General features: G+C 37.7%; 2 protein-coding genes across 2 annotated transcripts in view; one reads left to right on the forward strand and one right to left on the reverse strand.

Moving 5' to 3' along the window:
* Nucleotides 1–17,901, reverse strand: part of LOC121853160 — a 45,545-nt gene extending 27,644 nt beyond the window's left edge. Inside the window, exons 1-3 of the mRNA XM_042347121.1 lie at nt 17,760–17,901; nt 15,020–15,167; nt 2,575–2,762 (exon numbers count right to left, since the gene is read on the reverse strand). Coding sequence (XP_042203055.1) covers nt 2,575–2,762; nt 15,020–15,167; nt 17,760–17,826 — 403 coding nt within the window. The 5' untranslated portion in view covers nt 17,827–17,901. The remainder of the gene's footprint in view (nt 1–2,574; nt 2,763–15,019; nt 15,168–17,759) is intronic.
* Nucleotides 1–25,225, forward strand: part of LOC121853197 (iron-sulfur protein NUBPL-like) — a gene marked incomplete at its 5' end in the record, with an annotated part of 115,147 nt that overhangs the window by 74,936 nt on the left and 14,986 nt on the right.

Below are 25,225 nucleotides of genomic sequence, written 5' to 3' on the forward strand. Positions count from 1 at the left end.
TAAATGCTTACGCACCTAGTAGTTCAGACGAGATGACAAAAAAAAAGGGAATTTGAACGACTTGTTAAGTTACTGGTCTATCAGGAACTTAATTTTGGCGTAATGTGGGTAAATCTATCTCTTAAACTGAGACTGGTTTACTTACCCAAAATTCATAAAAAATTACCTCAGGGTAAATTAGTAAAATCACCAAACATAAACAATGATAGATTTGTTGTTTTGGAGAAAACTATATAACTATTAAAATATTTTCACAAATAAACAGTCACATGACTGAATAAGGATGCCATGCAGAGACCGAAGAGACGCCACGTACGGCAGACCTCCTCAAGCCACCGAGAGTGCTGCAAGACAATAAACCTCACAGATGTACAGACAACACTCATGAATTTGAGATGGTCCAAGGCCTTCAAACAACCAATTGTACGTCTGCTGTAGTTTATAAGGGACGACCTGATACTGTTCCTGGTGCTAATACAGGAACAATCTAGTTGAGTTATTTATTTTGGCCATAACATTTAGGGTACAATAAAAACATCCTTGTGGTATAACACAAGATATTTAACACTACACTCATCATCATCTACCATCTGGTAAAGGCTAGTAACATGGTTAAATTATAATAGTAGACCTTTTGATATATGCTTATACAGGTAGACAACAATTTATCCCATATTCCGAAAACCTCTGAAAATCGAGTTTTTTTTTTGTGGAGCAATTTTTTTTTTTTTTAAACAGGGATTAGCCCACCCAGGCATGGATCACTGACTCACATCGGGACCTGGGGGGAGAAAATGTAATAATAATACTAATTATAATAATAATTATTCATAGTAAATAAAAAATTTAATAAAAACCACCAAAATAAAATAATAATAATAATAATAATAATAATAATAATAATAATAATAATAATAATAATAATAACAATAATAATAATAATAATAATAAATAAAACAAAATAATAAAATTAATAATAATAATAATAATAATAATAATAATAATAATAATAATAATAATAATAATAAAGAAATACAAGAATGAAAAAAGATAAAAAGTGAGAAACACGACCTAGACCTATGAATTATTATTATTATTATTATTATCATTATTATATTATTATTATTATATTTTCGCCCTCAGGCCCCAATGTGGGTCAGTGATTGTGCCTGGGTAGGCTATTAAAAAAAAAAAAAAAAAAAAAAAAAAAACTAACCATTCTGAAAACCGAAAAATTCCTTAAACCGAAATGCCTCCGGCCCCAAGGATTTCGGATAAGGGATTGTCAACCTGTATTAGGGTATTCCACTGAATCAGTTAATAGATTACTGTACAGTACTCTAGTTTAATAATTATATAGAAAGTGTAATTACTTTTCAGAAAATTAGACAGTGTGGCTGTGGTGAAGTTGTTTAGAACTGTGGTAGGGTAGGGCCTCGTTGTGTGGCTGTGGTGAAGTTGTTTAGAACTGTGGTAGGGTAGGGCCTTGTTGTGTGGCTGTGGTGAAGTTGTTTAGAACTGTAGTAGGGTAGGGCCTCGTTGTGTGGCTGTGGTGAAGTTGTTTAGAACTGTGGTAGGGTAGGGCCTTGTTGTGTGGCTGTGGTGAAGTTGTTTAGAACTGTGGTAGGGTAGGGCCTTATCTTCCTAATCTGTGTATTTGTTTAGGGTCACAGTCATTTCACTAAAAAATTATTCAGGTGTAAATCACTATTCCAAATTATTTCTGCTTCAATACAGCAGCGCAGACCAGCAGGGACATTACCTCTGCCGACTCCCGTATTTGTAAACTTCGGTTGAGTGAATTGGCAGTCAACATGACGTCAGTTATCAGGGTTCACATGCATTTCATTTTTTTATATATATTTTTTTTTTGCATCATTTGAGAGATGAATCTTCTACAAATTTATATTTAGTGAATAAATAAGAGAAATAAAAATTTCTTGGAAAAATGACGAGTTGAACTGGGAGAAAATGTTTTTCAGGCTCTGAACTAGGGATGTAACGATGTATCGGTACTTGGCATTGATGTGACAATGTCAAAAGCCAATCGAGGGATGAACTGAATGTCTCCTCTTTCTGTTCGAGGCCCACTGACCTCTTGGCTCAATTGTTTTGATTTATTTTTCAACATCATCCACTCCTCAAAGATCTTGACCACTGTGTCAGTTATGTAAGCTTGAGGTAATACTGTGTGTGCTTCCCCCAAAAGTCCTTTAATGCATCTGCAGTTAGAGAAGCACTTTCCCTCACAGTTTTCTTCTCCATCAACTAACAGCATGTGAGGATGAAACTTCACCATGTAGAGACCTTCAAATATTGTTAGATGAAGCTGTTTTTTAATGAATTATTTGATCTTTATTTAGAATGTTTTGGGGAGGTGCCACAATATTATTATTATTATTATTATTATTATTATTATTATTATTATTATTATTATTATTATTATTATTATTACTATTATTATCATTGATGTTTATGCTAGTGATACAAAAACAGACCAAGCTTAGGACTGAAAGGGTTAAATAACTAAACTCACAACACTCAAAGATCATAACCAACTTTAAGTTAACTTACCTGTAGTCCAGCTTAGTGACATGCTCTTCCTAAGATTAAGAACCTTATGTAGCTTTTCCCAATATGGAGCACCAACTGGGTTCTGGACCTTCCGGCTCCCACGAGGAGGTGACCAAGGTTTCATTTTTCGAGTATTATACTGGGTGAGGAGGGTCTTGAACTGCCCATACACTTGCTCACTGGTGTACCTATAACAGGCAACACAACATTATTGACATATTATATAGCTTATTTACAGGTAGTGTAGTGTACCTATAACAGGCAACACAACATTATTGACATATTATATAGCTTATTTACAGGTAATGTAGTGTACCTATAACAGGCAACACAACATTATTGACATACAGTTGTACCCCACTTAACGCGGTCAATAGAACCCAGAGGGTCCCGCGTGAAGTGAAATCCCCGTTAAGTGAACAACAGAACATATGGGATTAATTCCAATAGAAACCGGCCCGACCCCCAAACTCCACTTTTGGAAGACACATAACTATGTTGTAGTAAAAATAACATCTTAATTTTATGATGGCACATGCACACAATTAATACTTAAGAGAAATAGAGAAATACAGTCGCCAAGTTAATGTCCATTCAAATAATGGACTCAACTCTCTCCCCCTCTTCTCACACTACACTGCTGGCTCTTCCCCCTGAGAAATTTTTGGGGGAAAACCAATAAATTTTAATAAATAATACCTCAAACTAAAGTTAGGATAATACAATTGACATTGCTGGATTCCTTGTAAGACCAGGAATATTTTGAATATAAATGTCATATATTTTGCACAAAAGATAACATAGTTACTCAGAGAAGACATTTTATCTAAAATTTGTATGTCTAATGCAAAATATATGATGTTTATATTCAAAATGATCACCAAATTATAAGAATTCCAGCAATGTAAATTATATTCTGGCCGGGTAATTTGTATGAATTTTATGAGCTAAAACAAATATCTTCAGTTAATAAAAAAAAAATATTCTTCAGGACACTATCTGTCAATCAAAGTACCCCACCTTGCCTCCCCCCCTCTTCCAACCGCGCGGTCAGTCCCAACCCTCCCCCCCACCCCCCACCAATCCTCCCTTCAAGAGATGTGGGTGAAAAAAATAAATTTTAACATTTTGTATTAAATAATACCTCAGATTAAAGTTAGGATAATATAATTGACATTGCTGGATTCCTTGTAAGACCAGGAATATTTTGAATATAAATGTCATATATTTTGCACAAAAGAGAACATATCTACTCAGAGAAAACATTTTATCTAAAATTTGTATGTCTAATGCAAAATATATGATGTTTATATTCAAAATGATCATCAAATTATAAGAATTCCAGCAATGTAAATTATATTCTGACCGGGTAATTTGTATGAATTTTATGAGCTAAAACAAATATCTTCAGTTAATAAAAAAAAAAAATATTCTTCACAGGGTAACAGATGGTCGGTCGGTCACTCCCTCCCCCCCACCTCCCACCAACCGTCCCAAGGAGATGTGTGGGATAACCAGAATATTTAACTTTTTAGTAATAAATAATACTTCAAACTAAAGTTAGGATAATATAATTGACATTGCTGGATTCCTTGTAAGACCAGGAATATTTTGAATATAAATGTCATATATTTTGTACAAAAGATAACATATTTACTCAGAGAAAACATTTTATCTAAAATTTGTATGTCTAATGCAAAATATATGATGTTTATATTCAAAATGATCACCAAATTATAAGAATTCCAGCAATGTAAATTATATTCTGGCCGGGTAATTTGTATGAATTTTATGAGCTAAAACAAATATCTTCAGTTAATAAAAAAAAAAATATTCTTCAGGACACTATCTGTCAATCAAAGTACCCCACCTTGCCTCCCCCCTCTTCCAACCGCGCGGTCAGTCCCAACCCTCCCCCCCCACCCCCCACCAATCCTCCCTTCAAGAGATGTTGGGTGAAAAAAATAAATTTTAACATTTTGTATTAAATAATACCTCAGATTAAAGTTAGGATAATATAATTGACATTGCTGGATTCCTTGTAAGACCAGGCATATTTTGAATATAAATGTCATATATTTTGCACAAAAGAGAACATATCTACTCAGAGAAAACATTTTATCTAAAATTTGTATGTCTAATGCAAAATATATGATGTTTATATTCAAAATGATCATCAAATTATAAGAATTCCAGCAATGTAAATTATATTCTGACCGGGTAATTTGTATGAATTTTATGAGCTAAAACAAATATCTTCAGTTAATAAAAAAAAAAATATTCTTCACAGGGTAACAGATGGTCGGTCGGTCACTCCCTCCCCCCCACCTCCCACCAACCGTCCCAAGGAGATGTGTGGGATAACCAGAATATTTAACTTTTTAGTAATAAATAATACTTCAAACTAAAGTTAGGATAATATAATTGACATTGCTGGATTCCTTGTAAGACCAGGAATATTTTGAATATAAATGTCATATATTTTGTACAAAAGATAACATATTTACTCAGAGAAAACATTTTATCTAAAATTTGTATGTCTAATGCAAAATATATGATGTTTATATTCAAAATGATCACCAAATTATAAGAATTCCAGCAATGTAAATTATATTCTGGCCGGGTAATTTGTATGAATTTTATGAGCTAAAACAGGCAGTCAGGCAGGGTGGCGGGTGGGGCAAATCTAAAAATAGCGTCTCGAGCCGGACACTCACCGCGTATATGTGGAAAAAATCCGTGTTAAGTGAAAGTTCAGCTCTGGCGAGGCACTGCGTATATGAAAAAACGCGTTAAGTGAAACCGCGTTAGGCGGGATAATACTGTATTATATAGCTTATTTACAGGTAGTGTAGTGTACCTATAACAGGCAACACAACATTATTGACATTATATAGCTTATTTACAGGTAGTGTAGTGTACCTATAACAGGCAACACAACATTATTGACATATTATATAGCTTATTTACAGGGAGTGTAGTGTACCTATAACAGGCAACACAACATTATTGACATATTATATAGCTTATTTACAGGTAGTGTAGTGTGTGTTTGTGTGTGTGTATGTGTCACACACAGGGTGGTGAAATGCATCTAGTGTGGCAGCATTATGTTAGTGTTAAGGTGCAAGCACTGCTTGCTCCCTCTTGCTTTCAGCTGCTGCCGCTGGTTAGTCCTCGTGGCGAACAGGGAAGCAATTTGCATAAGTCTTCCCCTGCCAGTACACAGCCTCCCCACCATCAAGACTCCTGCTGTGCCTCCTCGTGGCAACACACAGTAACTGGGTGCCTCGTGGGCCCAGGCTAGACCAGCAGGGGATCTCGGAGTAGCAGTGGGCCCTAGAGGGATGGCGCATAAGCTCACTGGCATGTGGACACATTCTGGCACCTACCAGCCATTGCCCCGCTGCCTTGCGGATTAACCTTGGTAGGTATAAGGCTACGGGAGTAAGCCCTAACAAAAAAACCTGTGGGGAGCTTCGCATCAAGCAGACATGCTTACAGAGCTCCAATAAGACACCAACGGCAGTGTAGGCGGAAGAGGTGACCACCATGGGAACCCAACGACTACGCCGGCGGACTAAGGTGTGTTGGTCCTTTTTTATAGATATATATCACACAAATATATATACAGGTAGTCCTCGACTTACGACCAACTCGATTGTACAACCATCCGGACATACAACCGCCTCGGTCGTACCAAAAAATTTTCAAATTAGGTACGTATTTTCCAGCACCGAAACGTTTCCTTCCCGTACGAGAGCGTGGCGTGGGCTGGGCCGCCTCGTGGTGTACAGTGTCCACGCCATAGCACGCTCAGTTGGTGTTTGGCCGTCGTTGTTGTCGGTAGTGATCGCGTTGTGTACTGACAATATTTTCAATATTTTCTGTTCTAATTCCCTTTGAAATGACTGGCAAGCGCAAAAGTGAGAGTTCTGGTAGTGCTCCGAAGAACAAATTGCAGAGGCATTTGCTACTACAGTTGTACCCCACTTAACGCGGTCAATTGAACCCAGAGGGTCCCGCGTTAAGTGAAATCCGCGTTAAGTGAACAACAGAACATATGGGATTAATTCCAATAGAAACCGGCCCGACCCCCAAACTCCACTTTTTGAAGGCACATACCTATGTTGTAGTAAAAATAACATCTTAATTTTATGATGGTACATGCACACAATTAATACTTAAGAGAAATAGAGAAATACAGTCGCCAAGTTAATGTCCATTCAAATAATGGACTCAACTCCCTCCCCCTCTCACACTACACAGCCGGCTAACAGATGGTCGGTCGGTCCCTCCCTCCCTCCCCCCCCCCACCCCCCACCAACCGTCCCAAGGAGATGTGTGGGATAACCTCAAACTAAAGTTAGGAAAATATAATTGACATTGCTGGATTCCTTGTAAGACCAGGAATATTTTGAATATAAATGTCATATATTTTGCACAAAAGATAACATAGTTACCTAGAGAAAAATTTTTATCTAAAAATTGTAAGTTTAAAGCAAAATATATGATGTTTATATTCAAAATGATCACCAAATTATAAGAATTCCAGCAATGTAAATTATATTCTGACCGGGTAATTTGTATGAATTTTATGAGCTAAAACAAATATCTTCAGTTAATAAAAAAAAAATAATCTTCACGACACTATCTGTCAATCAAAGTACCCCACCTTGCCTCCCCCCCTCTTCCAACCGCGCGGTCAGTCCCAACCCTCCCCCCCACCCCCCACCAATCCTCCCTTCCAGAGTTTTTAACATTTAGTATTAAATAATACCTCAGATTAAAGTTAGGATAATATAATTGACATTGCTGGATTCCTTGTAAGACCAGGAATATTTTGAATATAAATGTCATATATTTTGCACAAAAGATACCATAGTTACCTAGAGAAAAATTTTTATCTAAAAATTGTAAGTTTAAAGCAAAATATATGATGTTTATATTCAAAATGATCACCAAATTATAAGAATTCCAGCAATGTAAATTATATTCTGACCGGGTAATTTGTATGAATTTTATGAGCTAAAACAAATATCTTCAGTTAATAAAAAAAAATAATAATTCTTCACAGGGTAACAGATGGTCGGTTGGTCCCTCCCTCCCCCCCACCCCCCACCAACCGTCCCAAGGAGATGTGTGGGATAACCACTAAATTTTAATAAATAATACCTCAAACTAAAGTTAGGATAATATAATTGACATTGCTGGATTCCTTGTAAGACCAGGAATATTTTGAATATAAATGTCATATATTTTGCACAAAAGATACCATAGTTACCTAGAGAAAAATTTTTATCTAAAAATTGTAAGTTTAAAGCAAAATATATGATGTTTATATTCAAAATGATCACCAAATTATAAGAATTCCAGCAATGTAAATTATATTCTGGCCTGGTAATTTGTATGAATTTTATGAGCTAAAACAGGCAGTCAGGCAGGGTGGCGGGTGGGGCAAATCTAAAAATAGCGTCTCGGACACTCACCGCGTATATGTGGAAAAAATCCGCGTTAAGTGAAAGTTCAGCTTTGGCAAGGCACCGCGTATATGCGAAAACGCGTTAAGTGAAACCGCGTTAGGCGGGGTAAAACTGTATTAATAAGGGATGCAAATGTTTGATGAAATGGGTAAAAATGTTGAGCGTTTAGCAAAAGTTGACAGACTGATCCAAGATGCACTTGCTTGCTACAGGGAAATTTACAATGAAAAGAAAAGGCAAACTGTGCAGTCTAAATTGGACATATGTTTTAAGGAGTCCGCTACTGCTGTCTCCTCACACCCCACCAGTGCTGCCTCTTCACTCCCTAAAGATGATCCAATACCTTCAACATGCAAGTATGTTAGCCTGTCTGAAGAAAGCGACATTGATGACCCACCCAGCCCTGTCTCCTCCTCTGCTTCATCCAATTAATGTAGTCTCCATGTTGAATTAAAAATTATTGGGGCCCCGTGTGCATTCAGATGACTACATTAAAGGTAAGTGCACAGCAACACTGTATCCATTCTTCATTACTTGTACTGAACTGTATTTCATTTTAGATTATATATGTATTATTTTTTGCATTTCCGACTTACGACCAATTCGACATACGACCTGGATTTAGGTCCCTAACCCCGTCGTAAGTCGGGGACTGCCTGTATTAGTTATGGAATTAATAAGTGGCAGGGCTGAAGTAAACACTTTGCTGGTTTTTCTGTATTGTAGAAAAATATAGTTTTACAGGTACTGAGTTCAGTTGAGAATATATTGTACCTTCTCTGCTAAGGGAAGCGTCTTAGTGCACTTGTATAGGAGAACATTTAAGTGAGGTGTTCACTGGGTAACAAGTGATATGAGTCTGCCCGCTCTCTCCTCTCGCTCAGGCGTGAGACGCAAGGAGAGCGGGAGAGGTATTTGCTAAATCAGCTTGACCTGGCTCAACCTCTGATGAAGTTATTGACCTCAGCATGTATGACATGAACAACACTGAGTCATTGTTGAATAACTTCGTGAATAACTACCCAGTGATTGTTGTTTAACTTAGTGAACTTCGACTCGGTCAACAGGGAACTCCTCTGGTGGACAGCCATTTTGGCTGCCCACCAAAATTCATCGCGATTGTGAGGCAACTCCACGATGGCATGAACGGCAGTGTCCTGCACAACGGCACCCAGTCTGAGTTCTTCCCCATCCAAACACGGGTTAAACAAGGGTGTGTACCGGTACCAACTCTCTTTCCATTTTCTTGGCTGCCTTCCTTACTCATGCCAGTGCCAATATAGACGGCAGGGTGGACGTAGGGTACCGGGTGAAGGGTCTTTTCAACATAAGACGACTCCAGGCAGGAACAAACGTGTCGGCAGCTTCCATTACTGAGGCCGCATACTCAAAACGCCTCATCAGTTATGTACAGTCGCACACATACGGTACCGTAACTTACAGACTGTTTACAGTCCTGTAAATTTCTCATACAATCTTCGAAAGAGTTTCCCACTACAAGCCACTCGTCTAGATAAACAAAGGTTTTTACGCCCTCCTTCGCAAGGATCTCTCTGGGGATGTTCGCCAGTTTTGTAAACACTTTTGGTGCAATCGTCAGGCCGAATTGGCATCACTGTGAATTGAAACTTTCTGTACCTGGGGGCAACAGGAACGTGATAATTGGCATCTTCGAGATCCACTTTAAGATCCAAGCATTGGGCGGAAGTAGTCGTCTCAGATGATCGTAAGTGAGCATCTTGAATCTTTTTTTTTTTTTTTAATAAATTTGTTCAGGACTGAAAGATCCAAAATCCATCGTAATTTGTTGCTGCCTTTCTTGGGGACCGGGAATAGGCGAGACATGAAACATTTCTCTGACTGTAACAGTTCTAGGACACCTCTGTTTAATAGTTGAATTACAAATTCTTTAAGTAAGGGGGGTTGGTTTTTTACCCTTTTTTTGGAAACAATAGGGGAGGGCGCCTCAACCAAGTCCATGTGAGACCCCCTTTAAGTGTCTTGTATGCCCATAAGGAAGAAGTCCATCTGTTTTCCCAACCCCCTAGACAACCCAGCTGTCTGGCTTCATTGGAAGGGAATGGATGCTGATGTGGTGGAATAAGGTCTCCTTCCGCTTCTGAACAAAAGGTCACCCCTATTACGTCTTTGATTATTTCCTACTCTAAAGTTTTATCTGGGTTTATAACTGAAACGAGCAGCTGGTCCTGTTCCCCTGTAAAACCTTCCTCTTTTAGATTTCCAAAAGGTCTGATGACTCCTGGGGACAGTAATATTAATAGCTTGCTCAACAGCTGATCTATATTTAACCAATGATTGTCCATCAAACAAAGCAGGAGAAAAGGGGAAGAACGTAGCAATAAATAAGCACTACCACTTGAAGCATTATTTGTTGCTTGTTTCCTTAGCTGGACTTTCAGGTTTAGGGCTTTCAACAACATATCAAAAATGAGTTGTATAGGGAATATGGGATCCCTTGTAAAGCAGCAGAGAAACATTTATCCACTTCTGAATTTTCTTCATAGTCCAGCACAAACTTAGTTAATAACTGACACATCATAATTGTGGGAATGAATGTTAAGTCTTTCAATACATTAGCCCAGACTTCATATATTTCAGAGATCATCTTTGGGCAAATATTAGGCTAAGAAAGTGTAGTATCACCTTCCAAAAACAATGAATGATGACCCACAGTTGCTTGTCCTTCCTGTCTCTTTGTAAGTGCTGAGAGATCAGGAAGTTTAGAAACATTTTCGTAAAATACCTTGAATAAGGAATCCACAGACTCAGATGTGGTAGAAAACAAAGAAGACTTAGATCTTACCAATGTTACCCAAGGCCTGTTGGGATCATCCTTACACTCAATGTTATCCAGCAGCTGCGTGGCAGTCGAGAGCAGCCAGTTTCCACTCATAACAACCAACATTTTTGCCCCAGGTGGAAGTGGTTGCCAAGATGTGGATAGGATGAAGTCAGTCTCAACAGGTTCTTCCTGCTCAAGAGACTGAATGCTATGATTAGAACCAGCCTTTTGTCCTGATCCTGGAATCCACTGAAATCAGACTGAGTAGATAGAGGTTTTGTAGACTTCCTACTGCCCCATTGTCTGGGGGGTCCAACTTTCTTCTTTTTTTTTTTTTTTTTTTAACAGAAGGCTTTTCTAAGTGGGGATTAAGTCTCTTACTTAACCTAGACTTTCTGCTAACTTGGGATCTTTCCATTGTTTTACGTTTAAAAATTTACTCTTCAAGGCCTTATTCCACCTATATTTAATTTGGACCTGCAATAAATCTTTCTTATCACCTGTAGCTTGATGAAATTGAAAAATTTGATCATAACAAACTGCACAATCCATTGGTGAAAATAGGTTATTTGAGACACAGCTGCCATGAACTATGCAAGCCACATGAGGATCTATCTTAGTAATCCAAGTGGCTCTACATCCTTGATAATTACATGTAGTATGGCCCCCTTGGGTCTTGGGTGAAACTACTACTACTGAATTCAAATTCTCTACTGACAGACAATTCCTTGTATGTAGTGCCTGAGCTGAACTTTCTAGTCCTTGTAGCTCATCACTCAATAGTATCTCCTCAGGGACAGTTCCATAGTCTCCTCCATCATCCATAGGCCCGGACTCTTGTCCTTCATCCTCCAGTTGCACATCACTCATTTAATCTAGGAGGACACCATGAGTCACATTATATCATTATAAAAATATAAGGGAGAAAGCATTTTCTCGCAAACTTAATCAATATGACTCATAATTGTTATATTATTAGTAAGTTAATTCATTAAGATCTCTTATTGTTATATAAGTCATTCATTTGACAATTTTAAACAATTAACTCGCTATGTCATATCTCTCTCCCGACTCTTATCTCAAGTATCCCTTAGCTCAATGAATTTTTTTTTTTTTTACATAAAATAATTTCATTTAGAACATTTTATTTAGAGGGATCATCAAGATCTTTATTTGTTGCCAATCAGGGGCACAGGCATTATCCCCCAAGTAATAACTTAAGCGAAAATGTCTACGTGCCACTATCACCCGGCAGGGTTGACAGTGCTGAGTCGCTAACATAGCGCTCTATTGGCAACAACGTTCACTATTACTCTAGCAATACTTATTGGGTTAAGAAATCCACCCTGAATTGGTCTCATATAACCCATATAAGGATGTAAAGTCCATTTCAACATAACTCTAGATTGCTAGGAAGACCGGAGGGTCAACATTCCGGAAGGAACGCTAAGTCTAGCAGCCTCGCTAAAGTTCGCCTGGAGAGGCTGAACCCGCTACTGAGGACATCAAAAATAAAGTTATGAAGAGAAAAACTCAAATTTGGTCTTTATGCTGAGAGCAATTAGAAAACCGAGGGGGGAAGCCCAAAGGTTTTTTGTGAACGAACAAGAGTAGGGAGAGAGACACGTGACTAATTGGGACAAAGAAAACCGTAAACAGTATACATATATATGTATATATAAATAGATATATTCACATATTCTCTTTTAGTGAAGACGAGCCCGGGAGGGCGCAGCGACATTCACCGAGTGACTTAAAGGCAAGGGATAGTCACAACGATCTAAACGACTTCACAAAGAAGACATGTTGTTGTCGCCGTGACTGACCAGAGATCGTATAAGCAATTGTCCCAAATACAATAACTGAGAGACATAACAAAATAAAAGTCACTCTACTTCATCACTGTGCTAATAAGTACAAATACCGTATATAAAATCCTCGCGGGGCTTAGTATTTCAGCAATTACAACACAAATTCGCGGAGCTTTCCATCGTGTGTATTTATAGCTGAATCGCCAGGCAAGAGATGAAGGTGGCAATGCGTGCGATGGGGGGTGAAGGAGGGGGTTTCGACAATTGCAATTAAATGCCAAGTAGCGACGTGTCCTCCTAATATTACTTATTAAGTAATTATTCGATGTTTTAATTGCCTGTGTGTTGGCCTGGCGAGTTATTGCTAGGCATTAACATACCTAGGTTAAAAGCTAAGCTAAGCGTCGCATTCTGGATTGAACAAAAACATCTTAATTTTATGATGGTATGCACACACAATTAATATTTAAGAGAAATATCAATAATATTAGGTTTTTTAACACTAACTTAGTAGAAGAGATGACTGGGTACACGGGGATTGGGGTTGCTTCTGCGGTAGAGGGCAGATTATTGGCCCTCACCTGTATCACTATCCACCACAGAGGCTTGCAGAGCCTCTTTGTCAAACCCCTCAAGTCCATATCCTCACTGTCACTGACTTGGGCTGGCTGTGGTGGGTGGCGGGTGAAGAACTCGGTAATGTTTTGTTGACTGGGTGACCTTGTGCGCACCCTGCCCGCGCCGCTTTCCACGTAAATGATGAAATGAACTGCGTAAATAAAAATTGTCGGTCTGACAACTGCCGCTTAAATGACCAAACGCGTAAACCAAATCAGCGTAAATCGAGACTATACTGTATTATTATTATTATTATTATTATTATTATTATTATTATTATTATTATCATTATTATTACATTATCGCCCCCCAGGCCCCAAAGTGCCCGGGAAATAGTGACTTACTATATCTGGATTGATCATGTTACAGCACCTAAGGAGATCCTGTAAGCTACGGCCTCGAATACAGGCTCCCTTACTGAGTCCACTGCCAAATATTTGTTTTGAGTATACCGATCGGAGACTGTAAGTCCAGTTATGGGGTAAACAAAGAGATACTGTACAGTCCCGTAAATGCTTTTGAGTATGCGGCCCCAGTACTGTACTGTGCTGTACTGTGCTGTGCCATGCTGTACTGTGCCGTGCTGTGCTATACTGAGCTGTGCTGTACTGTCCCGTGCTGTACTGTGCCATACTGTGCTGTACTGTACTGTGCCGTGCTGTACCGTGCTGTCCAGTACTGTACTGTACTGCACTAAACTGTACTGTACTATACTGTGCTATACTGTACTGTACTATACTGTACTGTACTGTACTGTACTGTACTATACTATACTGTACTGTACTATACTATACTGTACTGTATTATAGTAATTTATCATCATACAGGGTCTGATGAGATATGTGATGTGTAAAAATATACATTTGTTAGGTATTGTATAAATATTGTGGATTTAAAAATTTATTGTAATAAAATATTTTGTATAAAAATTATTGTTGTGCAAGTAGGCAGGAATTTGTCGCTACAGACACAGGCGACATTGTTGTTGTGGTGGCTGCCGTAACGTACGTATCTGGACAAGAAGTTTTAATATTCTGTACATGTAAGTTAGTTTGGGCTATTTAGTATACGTATATTGATTAATGTTTGGATATTCTTTGGAAGAAAGAGTTATAAGAAATAGACATCATAATTGTATAAAGCAAATTTATAGGAGTAAAGTATTATTTTCAGTGTATGTGGGCGACTTGTCCCTTGTGGTCGCTGGCTGGACGGACTGCAGAACTTTGTATTGGGTTGGTGCTGATTTGGGAGGTTATGATGTGAGTTTGAGTTAACATTATCTTTTTGATTGGATCATTAACAGTATAGCTTACATTAAAGATTATAAGGTTCTTGTTAAATATTTCTGGATTATGTATATTTATATTTGTGTTTGTATGTTTGTTTATTGTATGATGAAACCTACTTCAAATAAAGTGGTGTTACTGCAGCCCTGACTTTATATTGGTACAACCCAACAAGTATGCTGTACTGTGCTGTACTATACTGTACTATAGTGTGCTGTACTATACTGTACTATAGTGTGCTGTGCTGTACTGTGCTGTACTATAGTGTACTGTGCTGAACTATACTGTACTATAGTGTGCTGTGCTGTACTGTGCTGTACTATAGTGTGCTGTGCTGTACTATACTCTACTATAGTGTGCTGTGCTGTACTATAGTGTGCTGTGCTGTACTATAGTGTGCTGTGCTGTACTATAGTGTGCTGTGCTGAACTATACACTTACCCATATCCTAGCTCTTGCATTTTGTCTTTAACCTTGATGAAGACTTCCTCTTTACATCCATGAGAAGATGATGCAGCTGCTTGATACTGAAGATACAGATCAAGGAGGTGGTTGACGGCCTCATGACTCCAGTAAGTTATCTCCTCATCTGTAGTAATGACAACAGACGCTCTATAAACTTGTCAGGGTAAAAATACTGCAAGTTAAACCACTGCGTCTACAGCTACTCCCCGACTTACGACGGGGTTAGGGACCGACATCCAGGTCTTAAGTCGAAATGGTCGTAAGTCGGAAATGCTTAAATAATACATAAAAAATCTAAAATGTTGGTCTCTTATTCTTCTCAGCACCACAAAACACTCACTTTTAAGTTTGCCAGCCATTTTAAAGTGAATTACAAACAAAAATTTTGTGTGTACTGACGTTGGGACTCGAAAATGCGGATTTTGACAAAATTTTGGTACGACTGAGGCAGGTCGTAAGTGCGGGTGGTCGTAAGTCGAGTAGGTCGTAAGTCGGTGAGGCGCTGTCTTGGAAAATATTCCAAACGGTTTATAATCATAATCTGGACCTAAGCTAGCGGAGCCTTATACGCAACATCACCTCCTTCTCCACCTCCTGCTCGGGTAATCAAAGCTAGACGTCGCATTCTGGATTGAACAAAAACCATTATTTTTTTCTAAAAACCAGTTTGTGATACAGTCCAAAATGTGACGTCGACATCCCACCCACCTCCACCCCTCGAGAGTTGACATTTGCTTACTGCTCGCTCTAGGGCAAGAGATGAAGGTAGTGATGCATGTGACGGAGGGTGCGGGAGGGGTTAAATATTGCAATTAAATGCTAGGTAGCGACGTGTCCTCCTAATATTACGTATTTAAGTAATTATTAGATGTTTTAATTGCCTGTATGTTGGCCTGGCCAATTAATGCTAGGCATTTACATACCTAGGTACAGTGGTTCCTCGGTTAACGAACACAATTCGTTCCACAGTTGTTCGTTAACCGAAAATTTTGTTAACCGAATCCATTGTTTCAATGGGATATTGGGTAATTGGTTCCAGCTCACAAAAAAGTACATACAAAGTAAAAAAAAAAAAGAAAAAATGCAGTAAAGTACACTTACTTTGAGGTGTGTGATGATGGGAATTAGAAGAGGGGGTGGAGAAGGGAGAACAGAAGTAAGTGGGGATGGAGGAGAAATCACCTTTCAGGGGACCTATGCTTGATGCAGTCATTCACCAATAAAATTTTAAGTTCACTATGCGTAATTCAAGATTATTTTATTTAAATCAACACTGCACTGCGCTATATATTATCAATATGTTAACTAAATTTCAGAATAACCAATAATTTAAAAAATATTAAGGTGCACAACTTTCTTCATATTTGCTCCACTGGAAACGAATGTAAACATAGAACTGATTACTGAATTTGGCAGACTAACCCATCAGCTCATCAGCTGATGCTCACAACAAAACGTGTTGTTTATAAGGATTTCGTTAATCGAAGTTTTGTTCGTTAACCGAATTGAAGATCCTTATGGGAGGTAATTCGTAACGGAAATTTCGTTAATCGAACCATTCGTTAACCGTGGGACCACTGTATAAAGCTAGACGTCACATTCTGGACTATCACAAACCTGTTTTTTAGAAAAAAAAAAGGATTTTTTTTTTAATTGCTGGAATAAGAGTTGTATGAGTATAAAAAGTGAATTATCAATGTTGTAGCTGCCAATAATTGTCAGCCTTGTCTATGACCTAATTTACTTTAATATAAACTGTGAGCCTGGCACACTAATAGGGAAAGAAACACAGTGGTCCTTCGGTTAACGAGCGCCTCGGTTAACGAGATTTCGGTTAACGATTTACCTTCCATAAGATTCTTAACTTCGGTTAACGAGCAATCCCTTGATTAACGAGTTTTTTACGATCCGACTTCAACATGTTTTCGCTTGCATTTGGCGGTCCACCAGCTGTAGTATTAGTCCACCAATACAGTAATCGGTTTTAGGGCTTAAATTCCTCAGTATTTTAGTAAATACCAAGAAGTTTATACTATTCAATAATTTTAAAAGTTTAATATCAACTTTTTTAGTCATTTTAACAATTATTGAACATAACTGAAGATAAAGAAACTAGTTTCTCGGGTGCCATCCTGCCTGTTAACACACCAGACAGGCGTTAGTCTCTCTCTGTTTTCAGTGGAGGTAACATCTTGCTTGAGACTTTCTTCAACTAAACGCTTTTTTTCTGTGTTTCCAAGCAAATTATTGGTCATTTTGAAATATATTTTACATATTGACAATATATAATGCAGTGCAGTGTTGATTTAAAGAAAATAATCTTGAATTACACCAAGAGAGCTAAAGTTTTATGGGTGAAATGGCACCACAGGGTGACTTCTCTTCCACCCCAATGCCTTCTCTTCTTCCTTCTCCTCCACCCCCATTCTAATTCCCATCATCATCATCATCATCCAGGAGCCTTCTACATACACACCTCAAAGTAAGTGTACTTTCCTACCTTTTTTGTTGAATTTAGGCAATTCTCGGTGAGCTGGAACCAATTACCCAAAAACCCATTGAAACAATGGTTTCGGTTAATGAGTTTTTCGGTTAACGAGCAACCTGCTGGAACGGATTGTGCTCGTTAACCGAGGGACCACTGTACCATTTTCCTATGGGAGACATGTAAAAGTCCTCTGTGTGACTCATATTTGCCACCTCCCCTTACACTAACCTCCAGTAAACTTGGAGACATCAGGACTATAACAAATAGCTTCTTCGGTCTCTTTGACTCTTCGCATCTCATCTACAAAAGGAAATCTATTTCCTTGAGTATATCCTTGATGTAGCAAACCAAAGTGAATTGCTATCTGCGGAAAAATTTATTATTAGACAATTATCAAAATCACTGATTACATAGTTACAAATTTACTTAAGATTAAGACTACAGTACAGTGTTCATGTAACACTAAAATACTCAGGGTGTTGGTACAGTACAGTGTTCATGTAACACTAAAATACTCAGGGTGTTGGTACAGTAGTGTTCATGTAACACTATAATACTCAGGATGTTGGTACAGTACAGTGTTCATGTAACACTTTAATACTCAGGGTGTTGGTACAGTACAGTGTTCATGTAACACTATAATACTCAAGATGTTGGTACAGTAGTGTTCATGTAACACTATAATACTCAGGATGTTGGTACAGTACAGTGTTCATGTAACACTATAATACCCAGGATGTTGGTACAGTAGAGTTCATGTAACACTACAATACTCAGCACGTTGGTACAGTAGTGTTCATGTAACACTATAATACCCAGGATGTTGGTACAGTACAGTGTTCATGCAACACTATAATACTCAGGATTTTGGTACAGTAGTGTTCATGTAACACTATAATACTCAGGGTGTTGGTACAGTAATGTTCATGTAACACTATATTACTCAGGATGTTGGTACAGTAGTGTTCATATAACACTATAATACTCAGGATGTGGTTACAGTAGTGTTCATGTAACACTAATACTCAGGATGTTGGTACAGCAGTGTTCATATAACACTATAATACTCAGGGTGTTGGTACAGTAGTGTTCATGTAACACTATAATACTCAGGATGTGGTTACAGTAGTGTTCATGTAACACTATAATACTCAGGATGTTGGTACAGCAGTGTTCATATAACACTATAATACTCAGGATGTTGGTACAGTAGTGTTCATGTAACACTATAATACTCAGGGTGTTGGTACAGTAATGTTCATGTAACACTATATTACTCAGGATGTTGGTACAGTAGTGTTCATGTAACACTAATACTCAGGATGTTGGTACAGCAGTGTTCATATAACACTATAATACTCAGGGTGTTGGTACAGTAGTGTTCATGTAACACTATAATACTCAGGATGTGGTTACAGTAGTGTTCATGTAACACTATAATACTCAGGATGTTGGTACAGCAGTGTTCATATAACACTATAATACTCAGGGTGTTGGTACAGTACAGTGTTCATGTAACACTATAATACCCAGGATGTTGGTACAGTACAGTGTTCATGTAACACCATAATACTCAGGATGTTGGTACAGTAGTGTTCACGTAACACTAAAATACTCAGGATGTTGGTACAGTAGTGTTCATGTAACACTATAATACTCAGGATGTTGGTACAGTAGTGTTCATGTAACACTATAATACTCAGGATGTTGGTACAGTACAGTGTTCATGTAGCACTATAATACTCAGGGCGTTGGTACAGTAGTGTTCATGTAACACTATAATACTCAGGATGTTGGTACAGTAGTGTTCATGTAACACTATAACACTCAGGATGTTGGTACAGTAGTGTTCATGTAACACTATAATACTCAGGATGTTGGTACAGTACAGTGTTCATGTAACACTATAATACCCAGGATGTTGGTACAGTACAGTGTTCATGTAACACTATAATACTCAGGATGTTGGTACAGTAGTGTTCATGTAACACTATAATACTCTGGATGTTGGTACAGTACAGTGTTCATGTAACACTATAATACTCAGGGTGTTGGTACAGTAGTGTTCATGTAACACTATAATACTCAGGGTGTTGGTACAGTAGTGTTCATGTAACACTATAATACTCAGGATGTTGGTACAGTAGTGTTCATGTAACACTATAATACTCAGGATGTTGGTACAGTAGTGTTCATGTAACACTATAATACTCAGGATATTGGTACAGTAGTGTTCATGTAACACTATAATACTTAGGATGTTGGTACAGTAGTGTTCATGTAACACTATAATACTCAGGGTGTTGGTACAGTAGTGTTCATGTAACACTATAATACTCAGGATGTTGGTACAGTACAGTGTTCATGTAACACTATAATACTCAGGATATTGGTACAGTAGTGTTCATGTAACACTATAATACTTAGGATGTTGGTACAGTAGTGTTCATGTAACACTATAATACTCAGGGCATTGGTACAGTAGTGTTCATGTAACACTATAATACTCAGGATGTTGGTACAGTACAGTGTTCATGTAACACTATAATACTCAGGGCATTGGTACAGTAGTGTTCATGTAACACTATAATACTCAGGGTGTTGGTACAGTACAGTGTTCATGTAACACTATAATACTCAGGATGTTGGTACAGTAGTGTTCATGTAACATAATAATACTCAGGGTGTTGGTACAGTAGTGTTCATGTAACATAATAATACTCAGGGTGTTGGTACAGTAGTGTTCATGTAACACTATAATACTCAGGATGTTGGTACAGTACAGTGTTCATGTAACACTATAATACTCAGGGTGTTGGTAAAGTAGTGTTCATGTAACATAATAATACTCAGGGTGTTGGTACAGTAGTGTTCATGTAACACTATAATACTCAGGATGTTGGTACAGTACAGTGTTCATGTAACACTATAATACCCAGGATGTTGGTACAGTAGTGTTCATGTAACACTATAATACTCAGCATGTTGGTACAGTAGTGTTCATGTAACACTATAATACTCAGGATGTTGGTACAGTACAGTGTTCATGTAACACTATAATACTCAGGATATTGGTACAGTAGTGTTCATGTAACACTATAATACTTAGGATGTTGGTACAGTAGCGTTCATGTAACACTATAATACTCAGGATGTTGGTACAGTACAGTGTTCATGTAACACTATAATACTCAGGATATTGGTACAGTAGTGTTCATGTAACACTATAATACTTAGGATGTTGGTACAGTAGTGTTCATGTAACACTATAATACTCAGGGCGTTGGTACAGTAGTGTTCATGTAACACTATAATACTCAGGATGTTGGTACAGTACAGTGTTCATGTAACACTATAATACTCAGGGCATTAATTTTAGTAGTGTTCATGTAACACTATATAATATAAGTGTTGGTACAGTACAGTGTTCATGTAACACTATAATACTCAGGATGTTGGTACAGTAGTGTTCATGTAACATAATAATACTCAGGGTGTTGGTACAGTAGTGTTCATGTAACATAATAATACGCAGGGTGTTGGTACAGTAGTGTTCATGTAACACTATAATACTCAGGATGTTGGTACAGTACAGTGTTCATGTAACATAATAATACTCAGCATGTTGGTACAGTAGTGTTCATGTAACACTATAATACTCAGGGTGTTGGTACAGTAGTGTTCATGTAACACTATAATACGCAGGATGTTGGTACAGTACAGTGTTCATGTAACACTATAATACTCAGGATGTTGGTACAGTAGTGTTCATGTAACACTATAATACTCAGGGTGTTGGTACAGTAGTGCTCATTTAACACTATAATACTCAGGATGTTGGCACAGTACAGTGTTCATGTAACACTATAATACTCAGGGCGTTGGTACAGTAGTGTTCATGTAACACTATAATACTCAGGATGTTGGTACAGTAGTGTTCATGTAACACTATAATACTCAAGATGTTGGTACAGTAGTGTTCATGTAACACTATAATACTCAGGATGTTGGTACAGTACAGTGTTCATGTAACACTATAATACTCAAGATGTTGGTACAGTAGTGTTCATGTAACACTATAATACTCAGGATGTTGGTACAGTAGTGTTCATGTAACACTATAATACCCAGGATGTTGGTACAGTAGTGTTCATGTAACACTATAATACCCAGGATGTTGGTACAGTACAGTGTTCATGTAACACTATGATACTCAGGATGTTGGTACAGTAGTGTTCATGTAACACTATAATACTCAGGGTGTTGGTACAGTAGTGTTCATGTAACACTATAATACTCAGGGTGTTGGTACAGTAGTGTTAATGTAACACTATAATACTCAGGATGTTGGTACAGTACAGTGTTCATGTAACACTATAATACTCAGGGCGTTGGTACAGTAGTGTTCATGTAACACTATAATACTCAGGGTGTTGGCACAGTTGGCAGGATGTTGGTACAGTAGTGTTCACTCAGGATAACAGTAGTGTTCTATAATACTCAGGATGTTGGTACAGTAGTGTTCATGTAACACTATAATACTCAGGATGTTGGTACAGTAGTGTTCATGTAACACTATAATACTCAGGATGTTGGTACAGTAGTGTTCATGTAACACTATAATACTCAGGATGTTGGTACAGTAGTGTTCATTTAACACTATAATACTCAGGATGTTGGTACAGTACAGTGTTCATATAACACTATAATACTCAGGGCGTTGGTACAGTAGTGTTCATGTAACACTATAATACTCAGGATGTTGGTACAGTACAGTGTTCATGTAACACTATAATACTCAGGATGTTGGTACAGTAGTGTTCATGTAACACTATAATACTCAGGGTGTTGGTACAGTAGTGTTCATGTAACACTATAATACTCAGGGTGTTGGTACAGTACAGTGTTCATGTAACACTATAATACTCAGGGTGTTGGTACAGTAGTGTTCATGTAACACTATAATACTCAGGATGTTGGTACAGTATTGTTCATGTAACACTATAATACTCAGGATGTTGGTACAGTAGTGTTCATGTAACACTATAATACTCAGGATGTTGGTACAGTAGTGTTCATGTAACACTATAATACTCAGGATGTTGGTACAGTAGTGTTCATGTAACACTATAATACTCAGGATGTTGGTACAGTACAGTGTTCATGTAACACTAAAATACTCAGGATATTGGTACAGTAGTGTTCATGTAACACTATAATACTTAGGATGTTGGTACAGTAGTGTTCATGTAACACTATAATACTCAGGGCGTTGGTACAGTAGTGTTCATGTAAAACTATAATACTCAGGATGTTGGTACAGTACAGTGTTCATGTAACACTATAATACTCAGGGCATTGGTACAGTAGTGTTCATGTAACACTATAATACTCAGGGTGTTGGTACAGTACAGTGTTCATGTAACACTATAATACTCAGGATGTTGGTACAGTAGTGTTCATGTAACATAATAATACTCAGGGTGTTGGTACAGTAGTGTTCATGTAACATAATAATACTCAGGGTGTTGGTACAGTAGTGTTCATGTAACACTATAATACTCAGGATGTTGGTACAGTACAGTGTTCATGTAACACTATAATACTCAGGGTGTTGGTACAGTAGTGTTCATGTAACACTATAATACTCAGGATGTTGGTACAGTAGTGTTCATGTAACATAATAATACTCAGGGTGTTGGTACAGTAGTGTTCATGTAACATAATAATACTCAGGGTGTTGGTACAGTAGTGTTCATGTAACACTATAATACTCAGGATGTTGGTACAGTACCGTGTTCATGTAACTATAATACTCAAGGTGTTGGTACAGTAGTGTTCATGTAACATAATAATACTCAGGTGTTGGTATTAGTGTTCTGTAACACTATAATACTCAGGATGTTGGTACAGTACAGTGTTCATGTAACACTATAATACTCAGGATGTTGGTACAGTAGTGTTCATGTAACATAATAATACTCAGGGTGTTGGTACAGTAGTGTTCATGTAACATAATAATACTCAGGGTGTTGGTACAGTAGTGTTCATGTAACACTATAATACTCAGGATGTTGGTACAGTACAGTGTTCATGTAACACTATAATACTCAGGGTGTTGGTAAAGTAGTGTTCATGTAACATAATAATACTCAGGGTGTTGGTACAGTAGTGTTCATGTAACACTATAATACTCAGGATGTTGGTACAGTACAGTGTTCATGTAACACTATAATACCCAGGATGTTGGTACAGTAGTGTTCATGTAACACTATAATACTCAGCATGTTGGTACAGTAGTGTTCATGTAACACTATAATACTCAGGATGTTGGTACAGTACAGTGTTCATGTAACACTATAATACTCAGGATATTGGTACAGTAGTGTTCATGTAACACTATAATACTTAGGATGTTGGTACAGTAGTGTTCATGTAACACTATAATACTCAGGATGTTGGTACAGTACAGTGTTCATGTAACACTATAATACTCAGGATATTGGTACAGTAGTGTTCATGTAACACTATAATACTTAGGATGTTGGTACAGTAGTGTTCATGTAACACTATAATACTCAGGGCGTTGGTACAGTAGTGTTCATGTAACACTATAATACTCAGGATGTTGGTACAGTACAGTGTTCATGTAACACTATAATACTCAGGGCATTGGTACAGTAGTGTTCATGTAACACTATAATACTCAGGGTGTTGGTACAGTACAGTGTTCATGTAACACTATAATACTCAGGATGTTGGTACAGTAGTGTTCATGTAACATAATAATACTCAGGGTGTTGGTACAGTAGTGTTCATGTAACATAATAATACTCAGGGTGTTGGTACAGTAGTGTTCATGTAACACTATAATACTCAGGATGTTGGTACAGTACAGTGTTCATGTAACACTATAATACCCAGGATGTTGGTACAGTAGTGTTCATGTAACACTAAAATACTCAGCATGTTGGTACAGTAGTGTTCATGTAACCCTATAATACGCAGGATGTTGGTACAGTACAGTGTTCATGTAACACTATAATACTCAGGATGTTGGTACAGTAGTGTTCATGTAACACTATAATACTCAGGGTGTTGGTACAGTAGTGCTCATTTAACACTATAATACTCAGGATGTTGGCACAGTACAGTGTTCATGTAACACTATAATACTCAGGGCGTTGGTACAGTAGTGTTCATGTAACACTATAATACTCAGGATGTTGGTACAGTACAGTGTTCATGTAACACTATAATACTCAGATGTTGGTACAGTAGTGTTCATGTAACACTATAATACTCAGGATGTTGGCACAGTACAGTGTTCATGTAACACAATAATACCCAGGATGTTGGTACAGTACAGTGTTCATGTAACACTATGATACTCAGGATGTTGGTACAGTAGTGTTCATGTAACACTATAATACTCAGGGTGTTGGTACAGTAGTGTTCATGTAACACTATAATACTCAGGGTGTTGGTACAGTACAGTGTTCATGTAACACTATAATACTCAGGGCGTTGGTACAGTAGTGTTCATGTAACACTATAATACTCAGGGTGTTGGTACAGTAGTGTTCATGTAACACTATAATACTCAGGATGTTGGTACAGTAGTGTTCATTTAACACTATAATACTCAGGGTGTTGGTACAGTACAGTGTTCATATAACACTATAATACTCAGG

This window comes from Homarus americanus, unplaced genomic scaffold (genome assembly GCF_018991925.1).
Source record: "Homarus americanus isolate GMGI-L3 unplaced genomic scaffold, GMGI_Hamer_2.0 scaffold32871, whole genome shotgun sequence".
In the NCBI taxonomy this organism is placed as follows: domain Eukaryota; kingdom Metazoa; phylum Arthropoda; class Malacostraca; order Decapoda; family Nephropidae; genus Homarus; species Homarus americanus.